This window comes from Lygodium microphyllum, chromosome 30, assembly GCF_053477565.2.
Source record: "Lygodium microphyllum isolate KBCC chromosome 30, Lygodium_microphyllum_v1.1.10, whole genome shotgun sequence".
NCBI lineage: Eukaryota > Viridiplantae > Streptophyta > Polypodiopsida > Schizaeales > Lygodiaceae > Lygodium > Lygodium microphyllum.
In genome coordinates this window covers 28,069,532-28,086,114 of record NC_141164.1, presented here as the reverse complement: position 1 = coordinate 28,086,114, position 16,583 = coordinate 28,069,532, and the positions used below count along the sequence as shown (strand labels likewise).

At 45.7% G+C, this 16,583-nt stretch overlaps 1 protein-coding gene across 2 annotated transcripts in view; it reads left to right on the top strand.

The window, feature by feature from the left end:
- Nucleotides 1-16,583, top strand: part of COAB (4-phospho-panto-thenoylcysteine synthetase) — a 102,363-nt gene that overhangs the window by 44,294 nt on the left and 41,486 nt on the right. For both annotated transcript variants that reach the window (XM_087672755.1, XM_087672756.1), the window contains exons 6-7: nucleotides 7,680-7,732; nucleotides 7,811-7,870. In XM_087672755.1, the coding sequence (XP_087528881.1) occupies nucleotides 7,680-7,732; nucleotides 7,811-7,870 (113 nt within the window). The remainder of the gene's footprint in view (nucleotides 1-7,679; nucleotides 7,733-7,810; nucleotides 7,871-16,583) is intronic.

Here is a 16,583-nt window from a genome sequence, read left to right as displayed (position 1 = left end):
GGATTGTGGTAGTGGTCTTATTGAGAGAAATTGGAGCACATAGGCTTTGTTTCACACAAAAAAGAGAAACAAGTTGAAGACTACCTAGCTTGAGAGATTGGTTTTTTGCCATTCTAACTTGTTGATTGAAAATTCAAGTTACACACCAAAGGAAGTAAATGTAGATCAAATTTATATTGAAAGGGTGAAGGACATTCCTACCATTCTAGAGGAGGAGACATATATCTACAATATGCTTGATGAGATGTCTGTATACGTGTATCGGACACGGTCTAGTCATGCGTCATCTAGAGCAAGAGGAGTATGACTTCAACATGCAGTTGCTTCTACTTCCACAGCTCTAGTGGCGGATGATTATGACAATGATACCTCCTCTTGCTCTAGTAGTAGTAGAAGTGCTCCTGCTAGTAGCCCTAAGGAGGACAAGGTAGAGGATATGCCTTTGGATGATGCTGAGTGACTCTCATTAGATGATGGATCATGATTCATGGACTTGCAGTTTGTAGACTTGTTGTTAGTTGATCATGTTTGGATAAGATATTGTGATCATTTGAATCTTGACACTTGTTATTGATACGTGATCATTGGTACACAAAACATCATAGTTGTATTTATTTTTCATGCACTGTAGTTTGTTTACCTAGTACTTTGTTTTCTAAGTCTATATGACATAATATGAGTCTATGGCTGTTCATTGTTGAGTCTTCAATCTTGACATATGTCATCATCATTCATGGGCCATGGCATATTGAAGGCTTTCATATTAGGTTCCAAGCTCTAACTTTTTTTTTTGCCAAGTAAAATGTGGCTGATTATATTACTCAAAAAAACTGATTACAACGGAGTGCTCATGCTCAACAGACTAGTTGGAGCTGATGCAAAGTCACAAATACATCATGTATACAAGCCTCTCAAGGCAGTCGGGGGGGGATGGGGGCAAGAAGCCATGGGGAGGGGGTGTATCGCCAAATGGGGCTGCCTGCCTGCATCACAAATAACAGATTCTGGCCGCCCCAAGTGTGCATGAAATGACTACGGAGCTCGTGACGAGCCCTGGAGTCGCCTTGCACCTGATCCCATCGGTTGCGGAGGGAGTCGATGAGACGGAGGTCCAGAGCTTTGCTAAGGTTGCCTGTATTGAAAGTCTCTCTCCGTCGAAAGCCTCCTGACACTGCGCCTTCTAGATATGCCATCCAATAAGACTCCCTATGAGCTCCCATACCTCCGAGCGGTGTGCTGTGGGCTCCAGTACTTGGCGGATGGATAGAGCCTCCAAACCGACCCTTGCGTACGACCTTGCCTCGATAATGAATATTGTGTCTTGCATCCGGCCTCATAGAGAAGGTGACGACCTGGATGACTGCCTACCAACAGAAAGATCCCCATGAGATATATCTAAGGTTGGGTGCTATATGGCAAAGGATGCGGCATGCTCCTCTCCACACGAGCTGTGCCTTCTCACATGACCAAAGGCAGTGCTTTGGGGTTTCCAGAGGTTGCTGTGTGCAACGCTTATAGCCTTCCTCCTACATCTGGCAAGCCAACTTCCCACCGCCAAGCCTCCATGTGCCACCAGCCATAAGAAATATCACACCCTCCTCGGCCTCCAGCTATCCCATAGGCGGCGCCAGAAAGTCTGTCGGAAAGGCTCCGTGATGCTGTGCTCCTCCTAGTGCTTGCTAAGTGACGGCGCCCAATCCATATCCTCCTGCATCATTACGTGTCTGCTAATCCTGGTAGTGTACTCTAGGAACCTAGGTGGCTTCTTGGCGACCGCAATGGCCGGCCATAGCCACTCTCGTGGATCCCACTCCAGCTCATCAAGTGGTCTGCTCTCCGCGATCCAAAGGCGCCACTCCCTGAGCTTTTTCCAGAAAGCATAGGGGTCCAGTCACTATGTCTTCCTGTGAAGGCTCACTACCCGAATCCTCCTTCACAAAAGGGCAGCTATCCCCTCATCCTGCTTCCGTCTGTCAGAGGCGAGACGGCCTCCCTCCTGAAAGGTGAAGAAAGTCCTTTGTGGGGCGCCGCCCACTCTACTTGCCACGTGTAGGGGGATGCCTGCTGGTGAAAACCTAGCTGCCCATACCTCCTCGGGCTCTATCGGCTCTCGTATTGGAGGAGCAAGCCACTCCAGAGGTATTGCTGCGTCTATCTTCCTTTTGCTCAACTTCACTCCTCTCTGGCAGCCTGATACTCGTTGCAACACCTCCTTATCCGCCATCCTGTACACCTCCTGCCATGTCCTGATGGTACGAGCCGGGCCGGTCTCCCAACCAGCCCACTGGATGTGGGGGCGCTCGCCGACTTGCCCCTTCCCGATCTTTGACTCAGGGGTTCCAGATCACTGGTTGACGGTCTATCTCCTCCTGGCAGCTTGGGGGGCTCTGGATTAGGGCCTTACGGAGGCCCTGCCACACGCGGAGTAAGTTGCGTAGGAAAGGTGATCTGGGTTGACGTGAAGATCCATCTCAGGGAGGGCTGCCGTTCACCGCCTAGTCTCGGTCTACAGTCCTGAAGGCCCTCCTACAATAAGACCTTCTAGGTTTGCCTATCTGGTGTGAGGCGGTGGACAACTAGCTTGCCCAAGAGAGCCATACTCTGATACTTTGGGTCTATGATTCCAAGCCCTCCCTCTGATCGATGCCGTATGATGGTCGCCCACGCCACCTTGGCCATGAAATCCCTGGAACTATCTGATCCTAACCAAAGGAAATTCTGGACTAGGCGGCGAAGCTGTACTACGCATGATGAGGAGAAGCACCAACACGAGGCGATGTACCAAGCCGTTGCTAGGAGGGCTTGGTTAACCACCACGGCTCGGCCGGCTAGTGAGAGGCGAGCCATGCTCTAGTAGGTCAGTTTCATCCGAATAGAATCAAGGACAAGAAGAAACTGCTGGGTAGGAGTGGTGTCGACTCCCACTTGGAACCCTAGGTATCGGACGGTTTACCCTCTGCTCACCCATCTAAATCCTAGGTGGACGCACTATTCCGTGCTAGAGTTCGGGTCTGTGATGAAACCAACCGACTTTCGCCAATTGATTTTCGCTCCTGCTCTGCAGAACAAAACACGTCAAGGGCCAGCCTCACTCTCTTCAGCATCAACTTTTTTGTCCTCAATGTAGAGTGTTGTATCATCTGCATACTCTGAGTCTAACAACTCAGTCTCCTCTCTCACTGGAAGTCGGAGGCCGCGTAATCCGCTCACACATGACCTGAGGAAGTGAGACATCGCCTGTGCAAAGAGTAGAAACAGGTAAGGGGCCATGGGGCAGCCATGTCGAATAGATCTTTCTAGCCGAAACTCCTCCCCTCGCCTTCCTCCTATGAGAACCCTGTTGGTGACCGATCTGTAAAGGGGAGAGACTTTGGGAATCCAAACCTGGGGGAATCCCAACCTCATCATGGTGCCGTCTGGGAAATCCCAGTCATCCCTGTCATAAGCTTTCTTGAAATCCAAGAGTAGTATGGCCAATCTCTACCCATTGTGCTGAGCCCACTCTATTGCCTCAAAGAAGGTAAATACATTGTCTAGGATGCTCCTATCCTGGACAAAGCCTGTCTATGTGTCATGGATGATGTCTGGAAGCACGGGGCGTAATCGCCTACAAATCATCTTTGCCAGTGCCCACTGACAATAAGGTGATCGGTCTCCATTGGGAAAGCTCCAATCGGTCTCCCCCTTTGGGGAGAAGACTGATAAGGCCTGCCGAAAGACTCCTTGGCATGTCTTGAAGTGAAAATCTCCTGGAAGGCCATCAGTAGGGGATTCTTCACCACTTCCCAGTAGGTAGTGAAGAAGGCCTTAGAGAGGCCATCCTCTCCCGGGCATTTTTGCCCATCCTGTGTATGGAAAGCCTCCTCTAGTTCCTTCCCTGTGAAGGGGGCTAGGAGGGAGCGTCCCATCTCTGTAACGAGGGACGAGATGTGATCCCAGACCTGCTGTCTACGTCTCTGTCCTCTTGATGAAGCTGTCTCCTGGTGGAAAAGGCGCGTGTAATAGTCGGTAGCAATCTCCATCACCTCGTCTTGGCTAGAATGAGTCCTCCTATACTGATTTGGAAGGCTGCGTATCTGCTCTCCTACGGTGCGAGGCTGGTGCACTTGGAAGAACTCCCTTCACATCGTGTCCCCCTTCCGCGCCCAAAAGGCTATTGAGGTTCGGAAAGAGAATTCCGAACGCCTGTTCTCAAGGCCAGCAATGGCTGCTTGTGCATGCACCTCCTGTGCGTGGAGGGTGGGATCCCCTGGTGCCTCCTGTAATAATCTTTGCGTGGTTGCAAGGTCTCGCCGGATTGCTCTCTCCTCCTCCCAGCTCTGCTGTCTAGTCTGTATGGCTGCCTCTAGGCAGATTCTGCTTGACTCGGCTAGGACCTTTGCAACCTCCTCAGCTACCCGGTTTCTCCTGTCCCACTCTTTGTTGCAAATTTGCTCTATTTGTCTCGTTGCCTCCTCCCTCCTATAGATGGAGTCAGGGATCTGACAGGATTGTGTGTCTAGGGCGGATGCGGGGGGATCAAGTGTCAGGAGAACGGGGCAATGATCGGACAACGTGGTGCTTGCCAATTACTCAATCTAGCCTCCATGAGAACCTCCCTACTCTCCCATATAAAACCTGTCCAACTGCTCCAGCAAGTCTCCACCTAGCAGCCTGTATACCCAAGAGAAGTCGAGCGATCGCTCCCTCATATGGAAGGCAGGGTCTCTCCAGGCATTGCATGCTCCTACTGCAAGCAGAAAGACCTCCCATTCCTCCTACTGCTCCCCAACCATGCCCTAGTAGCATAGTTGTCAGGTACGAAAGGTACGATACGGTACGGTACGATAAAATATGGTATTAAATGGTACCTTAAGATTTTATAAGGTATTGTGCGATATTAGTACGAAAAAAATAACTTGATTATTTTGGACTAAAGATAATAGAATAGATATTTCAAGTCTAAATAGAAACGCTATTAGAGTATATAAGATGAGTACTTGAGGGTAACATGCCAAAATCTAATGTTGCATGTGCAACATGCACTACTGCTACCTACAACTTATAACTACAGAGATGGGAGTGGATACATCATACATGCATAATCGTACAAATAAGAGAAGTGTGGGCTTGAGAGAGAGAAGGTTGAGAGAAATTGTTAGAATCTCAAATAACCTAATCTCATGGGAGAATCATATTAATATAAGGAGCATTTAGCTCGTTCCAAAGTGCAATTCGAATGGGAAAGATGTATCCATTAAGGTGGTACCTTATGGTACTAATACGTAAGGTACGGTAGCTAAAGTATGGTATAGTATCAAACCTTTCGTACATGGTACTAGTGCAACTATGCCTAGTAGTTTTTGCCCCTGCCTGTTGGTCCTTCAGAGCCTCCAGGTTGTTGAAGTTTTCTCCAACGATCCAGGAGTCCACCTCTGGGAGTTCGTCTGCAATCTCCATCCAAAACCTGTTGCATGCCCTAACCTCCGTAGGGGCATAGACATTGAGGACACCAATGCACGAGTCCCCAATATCCAATCTGATCCATAGAACCCTCCTTGCCACTATCGTCCCATGGTCTTGTACACAAGCGGTGAGACTCGGGCCAATAGGGGTGCATATGCCTCCACTCTTGCCGTGGGCACCTATGGCGTGCTCGAGTAAGTGTGTGAGTTGCCCGGAAGTACCTTCCCTATCCGCTGGGCTTGGGTGGGGGTGAGCTTGTGCTCCTATAGAAGTAAGATGTCGATCCGTTCTGCAAGGGCAAGCTGCAGCTTTGCCGAACAATCAACTTCCTGGAACCACGTGCCCCACTGTAGTGGAGACTATTCACATTCTAGGATGCAAGGTGTAACCTCATGGGGAAACCTGTGACTGACTGAACAGGCATCTGTTCGGTGTGTAGGTCTGATGAGGAGGAGAAACTATGAGGCATGCAAGTACACGCTTTGTCGCCAGTCTAGACGGCGAACTCCAGTCCCCTATGGTGGCCCCCAGCCGGACGATAGGGATGATAGATGCTCCAGGTGGTACTATCAATGCATCTATTAGCCATGCTGAGAGTTGTGACTCTGTACAATGGTAGAAACGGGCCGCTTGTGCCAGGGGCCATTGGATCACGTCCCTTGGAGCTCTCAATGCATCTATTAGCCATGCTGAGAGTTGTGCCAGGTGGTACTATCAATGCATCTATTAGCCATGCTGAGAGTTGTGACTCTGTACAATGGTAGAAACGGGCCGCTTGTGCCAGGGGCCATTGGATCACGTCCCTTGGAGCTCTCCACTGTGAAGGGGCTTGAAAGATAATGCTGAAGTGTCTCAGAGAGGACAACGCGTAATGCGTTTGATTGGGGGGCACTTGCTGAGTGCGCCGGCATCTGACCACCAGAGGTTTCCATTGCGCGTCCCTTCTGAGAGAACTACCAACCACGTTGCGGCACTACCTAAGGGGGGAGAGTTGCTGCGGATAAAGGGAACAATTGGAGGGTGGGGGGAACAATGGCGAATGGGGGGGGGGGGACTGCTATTTTTGGCAGTTGGGGGGGGAGACAGCAAGGCGGGCGGGGGGGGGGGGGGGCAAGCAGGGCGGGCGGGGGTGATATGGCGGGATCAGCAGGGTGGACCGGGGGGGGGGGGGGTGGGGGGATATGGCGGGAACAGCAGGGCAGGTGGGGGGGACTCAGTGTGTGGGGGGGGGGGGGGGGGTAGTTGTCGAGCTGGGCGCTGGCGATGGTGTGGTTGAGCTGTGGCGGGTGCGATCAGGCGGAGCGGGGGGCAGCTTGCGATGTGACGGGTTGAGCTCAGCCCTAAGCACTAACTTCTAAGTCTTGATCTTGAGAGTTTTTTGAGCTCATGGATTATAATTTTACAGTCTTATTGTCTTAAATCTTTGGTAGAATCATGTATACTTGTCAAATCTCTTCTAAAGTTACATGTATATTCTATATTGTTGAGGAATTTAAGTGGTTTGGTGTAGATGTTCAACTTATAAATGGTATTACCCATTTATATGTGTGTAATATTAAAATACCCCTAGAAATAGACATAAAATCCATTTCACCGTTTCGACCTCGGGCTGAAACTCCATTTCACAATTCTGAAATGTGTTTCTGTTTCACCGTTTCTGAATCTCCGGGCAATTATGCTGCTTTGTTGTCTCCTGTATGCTGAAATACACTGCTGTATACACAGGAAAGCAGGGCAGCACCACTGACAGCGATCCTAGGGAGGAAGTAAAGTATAGAGGGAAGCATCTGCCAGACATAGCTACACTTATTGGGCAGGAGCTGCAGGTGTCACAGAGATATTGGCATGTGTTTGGATACATGTTTGGGAGCAGTGGACTCAAAGTAGTGGAGGATTGGGGAATCTTGGTCCCAAGGAGAGCCATGTGGATCTCTGTGGGAGGGGAGGATGTACTTATTGCATAGCAAAGGAAGTAGCACAGTGCTAAACTGAAGAAATATGTGCAAATGCTTTTTGTCTAGTAGAATCCTTTTATAATGATGAAGCTAATGAGCTGCTTCTTTTTGATCAGACTCTCGGATTAATGTTATATATGGTCAATGATCTTTAATGTTTTAACTCTGCTCAGTATGTGGATAGAGATGTGTAGCTTGAAATACTCTTCAATATTGATGAATGGGACTCTGTATATAGGAGATTGTGGATCTATAACCTGGAATTGAAACATGTTGCAGTTAAAGCAGAGCACCAGCAAGCTGTTGAAGATGCGGTCAGGGCACACTATGAGGTTTGCAGCTATACTGCTTTAAGGTTTTGGTATTCATTTTCTGTTGTGCAAGAAAGTCAAATAAATTTTGAATTGCAGGCAACAGGGCAAGGCAAACTTTTGAAAGTTGAATTTACGACTCTATTTCAGTACCTCCAGGTTGCATACTCTTCACATATCTTAAAAAATAAATAAATAAAAGAAAAACAAAAAGCAGCTCAGTGTCCCTCGGCTGATTATGGTGATGTTTGCTCTATTTATTCATTTATCTTCATGGCTTTTCATTCTCACTGGGTCAGCTGCATTCTCAGTCTCTTTTGAACTTTCCTGCCTTAATTAATCTCTTCTGACTTCTGTCATCTGCTTCTCTCTTAGACTCATTTTCTAGGTCTGAAAGATGCTAGCAGTCAATGGTATGCTTGGCCCTTATATTTATGCCCTCATATACTGTCGACCCCATAAACATCCTTTGGTTTTAAATGCATACTATGCCTATTACCTCCATTCTGTTACAACTAATAATTCAGTTGCATCTTGTCATTTGTAGCATGAGTTGCATGATGTGCAAGCAAGGGTGCAGTTTGATAAACAAAAATCAACTATTCTCAAATAAATGTACTCAGAGAACTAGTACACTGCAGTAAAATGAGGGAATGAATGCTGAGAAAACAAATGAACACAAGAAGAGAATTATGAGAAGGGCCAGAATAAAACGATCAGCTCTTGTGCAAGGTGTGTGCACTCATAGTGTAAGAATCTGTAGAAGAAATACTTGAAAGATGGCCGGATGCAAATGGCATGTAGTGTCCATATCTAGAAGATGGGCTTTCTATAAACTAAAAACTAAAAACTTAGTGAATGATGGAAAACTAAGAGGGTCAAGCTGATTGACAGTGTGACCAATGCCCGGGCCCCAATTTAAGACCTATGGACAAATTACAATGTGTGAGGTTGGATGTGATAACAGCATCAATGGCCAATGAAATACCTAGGGATAGTTTGTGAGGTTGGATGCTACATTATCTCTATACCAGTGACGTGCATAGCATAGGAACATGCTTGCCTTTTTTTTGGTGCGGGCGGGGGGGAGGAGTGCGTGCAAAAAGCTAGTTACATTACTCATAAGAAAAACAATATGATGATGTACAAATGTTCAACTGTCTATCTGGAGCTGTCTATGAATCAAAATTCACTTTTATATACAAGCCTCTCAGGGAAGTCTTCAAGAGATTCTTTCTGCCGCTGTACACTCTGCTCGCAGATACATTTGTGATCTGGTTAGTAATCAGGTTCAACTAGAATGGGTTGCCTTAATGGAGGCAGATATTTCAAAGGATGAAGTGGAAGAGATATTGTCCCATTTGCCTAAAAGGAAAAGCCCTGGTTGGGATGGGCTTCCTAGCAAGCTGTTTTCAACTAATGTTGAACAACTTAAGGATCCGTTGACTTGTTTGTGTTAGCAAGTTTGGAATTCCAGTGTCATGCCTCCAGATTGGAAGATTGCAGTCACTTGGTTGTTGCCCAAGGTTCCCTCTCCTACTTTTTTCAAACAATGGAGACCCATTTCTGTTATGGGCTCTTTATACAAAATCTTCTGAAAAATCATTGCCAAGAGATTGCTGAAAGTATTTCCGCATTTGGTTCATCCACACCAGTACGGTTTTATTAAGGGTTGGAATATAATGCATAACATTTTGAATGCTCGATTGGGGATTGACTTTGCAAAAGCTTTAGGCTAGCAGGTGGTCATACTTTAGCTTGATATTGAAAAGGCATTTCATCATGTAAGCTGATCTTTTTTGAGATAGCTAATGTTCGCCATGGGTTTTGGGCCACGGATGGTTTCTCTTGTAGATACTTTTGGTTAGGGAATAGTGGCGGTATTGCACTTAATGGAGGGATCACTAATGAAATTACCTGATCTCGCTCTCTCCGGCAAGGTTGCCCTCTCAGTCCTTTGTTGTTTGCCTTGGTTATGCACCCGATGCTTTCTTTGTTGGATAAGTTGGCCAATCAAGGTGAGATTGTTGGTTTGTCTCTTCCCAGTGGGGCCCAACTTGTGGTCAATCTTTGGTAGATGATTCCTTTATGTTTCTTAAGGCTGATCGCTCGAATGTTAATCGGGCAATGGTCGCGTGGAAACTTTTTGCTATGGCATCGGGACTTCATATTAATGCTTAGAGATCCACTCTGCTCTCTTGTATAGAAAATGATTTGTAGGCTTTGGGTTGGAATTGTATTGTGATTCCTAAGGGGAATATAACGAGACACTTGGGTTATTCTATCGGTGTGGAGGTAGCTCCTCATGCCTTGTTGGATTGGATGGCATCCTGTATTCATGATCGGTTTATGTACTGGAAGTCTCAAGGCTGGCCTCTCCATGTGAGACTTAAAGTTGCTCAATGCATTATGATCAACCTATTTTCATTTTTCTTGCCATTGCTTCCTTGGACTAAGAAGTCCCTATTGGAATTGGGTCAACCTATCCGATCATGTTATGGAAGAAGAAAGGAAATCGTCTAGGTCAGGTGTGGATTTCATGGCAGCACATGACTACTCCTAAAAGGATGGGGAGAGCTGCCCGCTTGGATGTTGATTTTCATATCGCTGCTTTGAGGTTAGCTCTTCTGCAGGCACTTTGTGCAAAGACTTATCCTTGGACAAATATAGCAAAATTTTTTATAGAAAAGAGCGGCATTTCTCATGGTAGCAGGGTTATTCATGCTTCTTGGTGGCATGTGCTAAACTCCACAAGATCTTTTAAGGTCTCCGAGTCTTTTCTCCTTTCCCATATGATTACATCTTGGCAGGCGATGTTACGTTTTGCGGTTTGGCGCCCCCCGGATTTTCGCAAAGAGAATTCCCTGCTAGGTGAGGTACTGGCTTTTTCCAGGCTGTTGGATTGGCTTGATAAAGATCTGTAGAGAGATAAGTTTAATCATATGGCTTGTCTAGGGCTATAGACAGTCCAGGATGGTGTCATTCCTAGGCAGGGCTGTTTTTACTCCTTTTGGCTTATTCGTCATCAGCACTTTCGGGTGCCTAGAGGATATCATGTTATTTGGACAGCCATACGGGACATAATTATGAGCTACTATCCTTTGCCTGCATTACAGCTTTTGTCTTCCTCGCACGATTGGATGTTTGTGATTCCTGATGTTTTTGAGAAAAGGTCAGCCAACCAGATATATTATTAGATGGTAGAGGCCAAGAGATGGGTCAGAGATAAGGCAAATAAAGTATGGCATTCTCGGGAAAGCAAAAGGAAGGAGTAGGACAGATTCATCCAGCTTTGGAAATCTAAGGTTTTGTATCAGGGAAAAGTGTTTATGTAGAGGCTACTTATTGGGACTCTTCCTACTGGGAATGTTCTCCGTGCTCGTAAGATCTCTGCTGGGCGATGTATATTGTGTACTACATGTGATGAGACAGTGCTTCATCTTTTTGTCTCTTGCCTTGTTGCAAGACAGATTTGGAGTTTTATTTTCCGTGTCTGGCCCTCGTTGACTCGACAATAGATATTGGCTCGTTTATGGATCTTGGGGAAGATGACCTCCATGACCTCTTTGAGTTCAGATTATTCCTGCCTTTTCCATTTCCTTAGATGGACAGCCTTGTGGCATATTTGGCGTACTCGGAATGCCTTCATTTTTGATTCAGTATATCTGGTATTCATGGCCGTGTGGCCCGAATTCGGGGTTTAGTGTTGTGGGAAATCACCTCTATGGTGTCTGTCGATTTGGTTCTTCTTGATATTGCTGCTCCCTAACTGGAGACTGTTCGCTCCATACCAACTGTACTTTCAGTGTGACATTTCTATGTTAGAGTCATTGTAGACTTTCCTTCATGTTTGTTATTTTTAATGCTGACTTGATGGTCTGATGTAAAAATTTACTACTTAATTCAATTATCTTATATATATATATATATATATATATATATAGAGAGAGAGAGAGAGAGAGAGAGAGAGAGAGAGAGAGAGAGAGAGAGTCTTGGCTACACCCTTCTTCTACAGGGTTTACTTTCCATTCTGCGCAGTATGCAACTACATGGTTGTGGTTGGACCGCATGTACATCATGCAGGATGATGATTTTCTTCCTGAGACGCTGGAAATGAAAGTGTTGCAGTAATATGCCTTGTCGGACCATTTCCCTCTACAGCTTGAGATACTTACACAACCCATTGCACCTTTTAAGCAATTTTTGGATAGACTCCCTTTGCGTTTCAACTCGTCCTATTTGAAGCATTCCATCTTTCAGGACTATATGCAGCAATTGATTGATAGATTTTTATTGGACTTCGCCTCTGAGGGCAATGCTGCTTTTGAACAATTGCTCTCTAATGTGCAGGGGGTTGCTCGGCAGTATGGGATCCATTATGCCTCTCTTTGTCGGCGGCGTCGACAAGCAGCGGAGGACTTATTGGCTTTGGTTCGTTCTCTGCTGATGGCCACTCCAGATGATGTATTTCTGCTGTCACTGGCGATGCGTTTGGCTGATCTTATTAAAGAGTTTCAGTTGAAATCTTGTCAACAAGCCAAATTGCAAAATTTGACTTAGAATTTGCAAGATAGTGCTTGCCAGACTCATAAGTTCTTTCGAGCTCTACATGCATCTCCTGCTCGAGAAAATATGACTCGACTCTAGGATCCAGAAGGCCGAATGGTCATTGACCCTCAGACCATTGTGAACATGTGCAGGAATTATTTTCTAGACCTTCTTGGTTCATCTTCTTCCCCTTCTGACCAAGTTACTTAGGCACACTCAGTTTTCTATGATCTGGTCCGTAATCAGGTTCCACTCGATATGCAAACTACTTTGGAGACAGATATTTGTGAGGCAGAGGTTATGGATGTCTTGTCACACCTACCCAAGGATAAAAGTCCCGGTTGGGATGGTCTCACCAATGAATTCTTTGAGATTTCTGCTACCCAACTGGTGAAACCATTGACGACTATGTTTCAGCAGGTTTGGGAAACGGGGTTCATGCCTTCCTTATGGAAAGAAGGTCTTATCGAACTGCTTCCAAAAGTTCCCTCGCCGTCAATGTTGAAACATTGGAGACTAATTTCTTTGATGCGTTCGATGTTTAAAATCTTTTCCAAAGTGTTGGCGAATTGGCTCCACAAGCATCTTCCGGCCATTGTGCATCCTCTTCAATATGGATTCATTAAGGGCCGAAACATTCTGTATAATATCTTGAATGTGCAAATGGCTATTGACTATGCAAGGCACTCTAATCAGCAAGTGGTATTGATTCAATTGGATCTTGAAAAGGATTTTGATTATTTAGATTGGTCTTTCATTGCAGAACTTATGTCTACTATGGGCTTTGGTACTCGGATGTCCCGCTTGATCTACACCATTAGTGCTGCGGCTTCTTCGCGAGTTATTCTAAATGGTGGTGTTACTGAGCCATTTTTCCTTGCACGCTCTGTGAGACAAGGTTTCCCTTTGAGTCCTCTCTTCTTTGCCCTTGTGACTCATCCGGTTCTTTCGATGTTATCTTCTATGGCAGCTTCTACTCAGTTGGCTGGATTATCTCTTCCTTTTGGAGAGCACTTCATTACTCAATCTTTGGCTGATGACAGCTTTATGATTTTGCGTGCAGACAAGGTCAATTTTCGCAAAGCATTAGATGTTTGGACACTCTTTGGTCATGCTTCGGGTCTTAATATCAATGGTTTCAAATTAGCCATTCTCAGTTGCACGGAGTCCGATTTACAATCATTGGGCTGGCAGGGACAAGTTGTTCCCCGTGGTTCCATTGTCAGGCATCTTGGGTATCCTTTGGGGGTTGATGTTCGGCCAAAGCAACTACTAGAGTGCATTTCACAGAAACTGGCAGCTAAGTTTCTGTATTGGAAGTCGCAGGCTTGGCCCTTCCATGTTCGCCTCAAAGTGGCTCAGACAATTATGTTGCCAATGCTCACATATTTCTTGCCATGGCTGCCGTGGACTACTACTACTTTGAATGCTCTTACTCAGCACATTCGTTTCATGTTATGGAAGAAGGATTCCTTGCAGGCAGGCATTTCATGGATTTCTTGGTCACACACATGTACTCCCAAACGCATGGGTGGTGGGGCTATTTTGGATGCTGAAACTCATATGTTGGCACTTCGTTGGTCTCTTTTTCGTGCCATGTGCACGGATCATTACCCGTGGGTCGTCATAGCCCGTTATTTTCTTGAGGATCACGGGCTTGTGCATGGTAATATACAAATTCGGAGCTGCTGGTGGCATGTTCTTAATGCAGACTCTCGGTTTTCTAGTCCTTCCACATCCCTGCTTGTTCATTTGGTTTGCTCTTGGAAATTGGTTCTCCAGAAGGCCCATTGGCATCCAGCGGATGACCGCTTACATACTAACTCCTTTCAACTGGAATTGTTTGCAGCCTCGTGATTACTTTCTTGGGAAGGCAAACATGAGCTGAGACTAAAATTTAACCGCATGGCACGTTTGGGCTTGACTTCAGTTGCAGATGCCACCCTTGCCAGTCGTAACGTCTTGATATCGTTTCGTACAGCCAAGAGGCTTTTTAGAATCCCTCGTGGATACCATGATTTATGGGAACAACTTTTGTTGGTGCTCCAGAGTAGGCAACCCTTTCGTGCCCTTGCTTTATATCGTCCTTGGCAGGACTGGGACCTTGCAGGTCGGTTGAATTTGGAAAAAGCCTCAGCTAACCAGGTGTATCATCTTTTGATTAAAGATCATCAATGGCTGGTTACTAAAGCTAATACTGTATGGGGATTGCAGAAATCTCAGTCATGGTGAAAGGCAACTGTGATGGAGGGCTTGTTGAACAAGACACCTTTCAAATGCAAGGTCTTTCTTTGGAGGGTGATGATTGGTGGTCTTCGGCTTGCTTCAGCCCTTTCCAAGCGTCGAATCTCTAACGGCAATTGTTTCTTTTGCACCACTAGTGTGGAATCGGCCCGGCATCGATTTATTTAGTGCCCTCTTGCTAAGAATATCTGGTCGCTCTTGTCAGCAGTTTTGCGAGCAGTGGTTGGTTTCTTGCTAAGCCCTTTTGATTGGGTTTTTGTGCGGCTAAAATACCCCACACCGGCTCAGTCGCATATGAAGATCTTGTTTCACTTTCTTAGATACTGGGGATGCTGGCACAATTGGACCACTTGGAATGCCTTTCTTTTTGATTCGGCCTCTAATGTTCCGGGACATATTGCGAGGCTTAAAGGTCTCTTGCATTGGTAGATAGATCTCATTCGGCACTCTGACTTACTCCCTCAGGAGGACTTACTTCCCTGGCATATGGCAATTTCCTTTGCGTCTTTGCCATGACTTTTGTAACTCCTTTGTGGTTTAGTACTGAGATGTTATACACGATGGCTTAGAGCCATCGTGTATCTTGTAATCATGTAAACTTGTACCTTTTTTCGTAATTAATACAATTACCTTTTAGGAAAAAAAAGAGAGAGAGAGAGAGAGATTTTTTGTCGCAGCATGCGTGGTCAGTGGCCACCGATAGAGTGTACTATTGTGTAGTTGTTTGCTGCAACTGAATAGAAATGATTTTCTGGTACAGCAGTGGTAGGTACCACTTGGGGAGAGAGAGAGAGAGAGAGAGAGAGAGAGAGAGAGAGAGAGAGAGAGAGAGAGAGAGATGATTCAAATCTCTGTAACAGCCCGAGCTGAGACGAAACGAAACATCCTGGATTCGTTCGATTGGCAGTCTTTAAGGAAAGAGTTTTAAAAGAAATGCGTAACTCATTGATAGATATCAATTGATAGCATGCCTTTCCAATGTGCCACCTTGTGAGGTTTCCGATAATCTTCCACACCTTTGAGCGCTCCACTGTGGGTGCTAGCAAGATTCGCGAGTTCAAAGGAGGTATCTTATGAGACTTTAGAGGGGGTCAACTATATCTTGCTATATCTTACAAGCTATGGCAAGATTCACGAGTTCGAAGGAACTCAGCCATCCTCTGGAACCAAGACCGCAATGCTTGCTTCAGCCCATAAGAGCTTTTCATACTTCTTTTTTGCCTCTCCACATGCCCACTATAGTTGCTTCACAACCCGTCACCTATTTCCTTCGTCATTGACACCCAATAGTGGTTGGGATATGTTGGACTCTTTTGTGAAGGTCTTGGGGCTGACCATCCCTATCTCCCTTTAGGGCAATGTTACTCAATCGACCAAAATTTTTAGAAAACCCTCACCTAATGCTAAATCTTTTGCAAAACAGAACAAATCCCTCAAAATTAATTTTTAAAATTAAAAAAGATAGTCTATTGTGTTTCCATCCGCCTTTCCAAAACTTAGTGGGCTACTAGGCAGCCGATGCGCACCCTTTGTCCAATGCTTTGTCCTCTCTGCGGTAAATGCTTGGGCTCCCTTGGTAAGATAATTTTGTCTTTGTAGTCTTGGTATCTCATCGGGCAACCGACATGTACCCTTTGTTTGATGCCTTGGCTGCTTTTTGGGTGGGTCACCTTGGGGAAAAGAAAAGAAAAAGGGCATGAGAGGGGGTGTTGAACTAAATTACCATTAGCTTTAATTAAATAGCCAGAAAACTCAAGCTAATTAATTAAATTTAACCATTTTTTTAAACTGGAAGTGGTCTAAGAGAGGTTCAGTGTCTCACATGTAAACCCTAATTTGAGAGGTCCTAAACTTTCTATGAATAGATAACCTACCCTTCCATTCAGCCAATCTTGTTTTTGCAGGTTTTAGACACTCTAGCTTTCTTTCCCACACCTCGTTTGTGGAGGACATCTTAGTTGAGGTTGCTTGACATTGTCTCCATCCATCTCGTGCCTATTTCTAGCATCTACCTCATAGTTATGCTTTCTATTGCTACTGGTTCTTGTTGTCGCCAGCCCTTCAGAGCCTGCATTTGCAG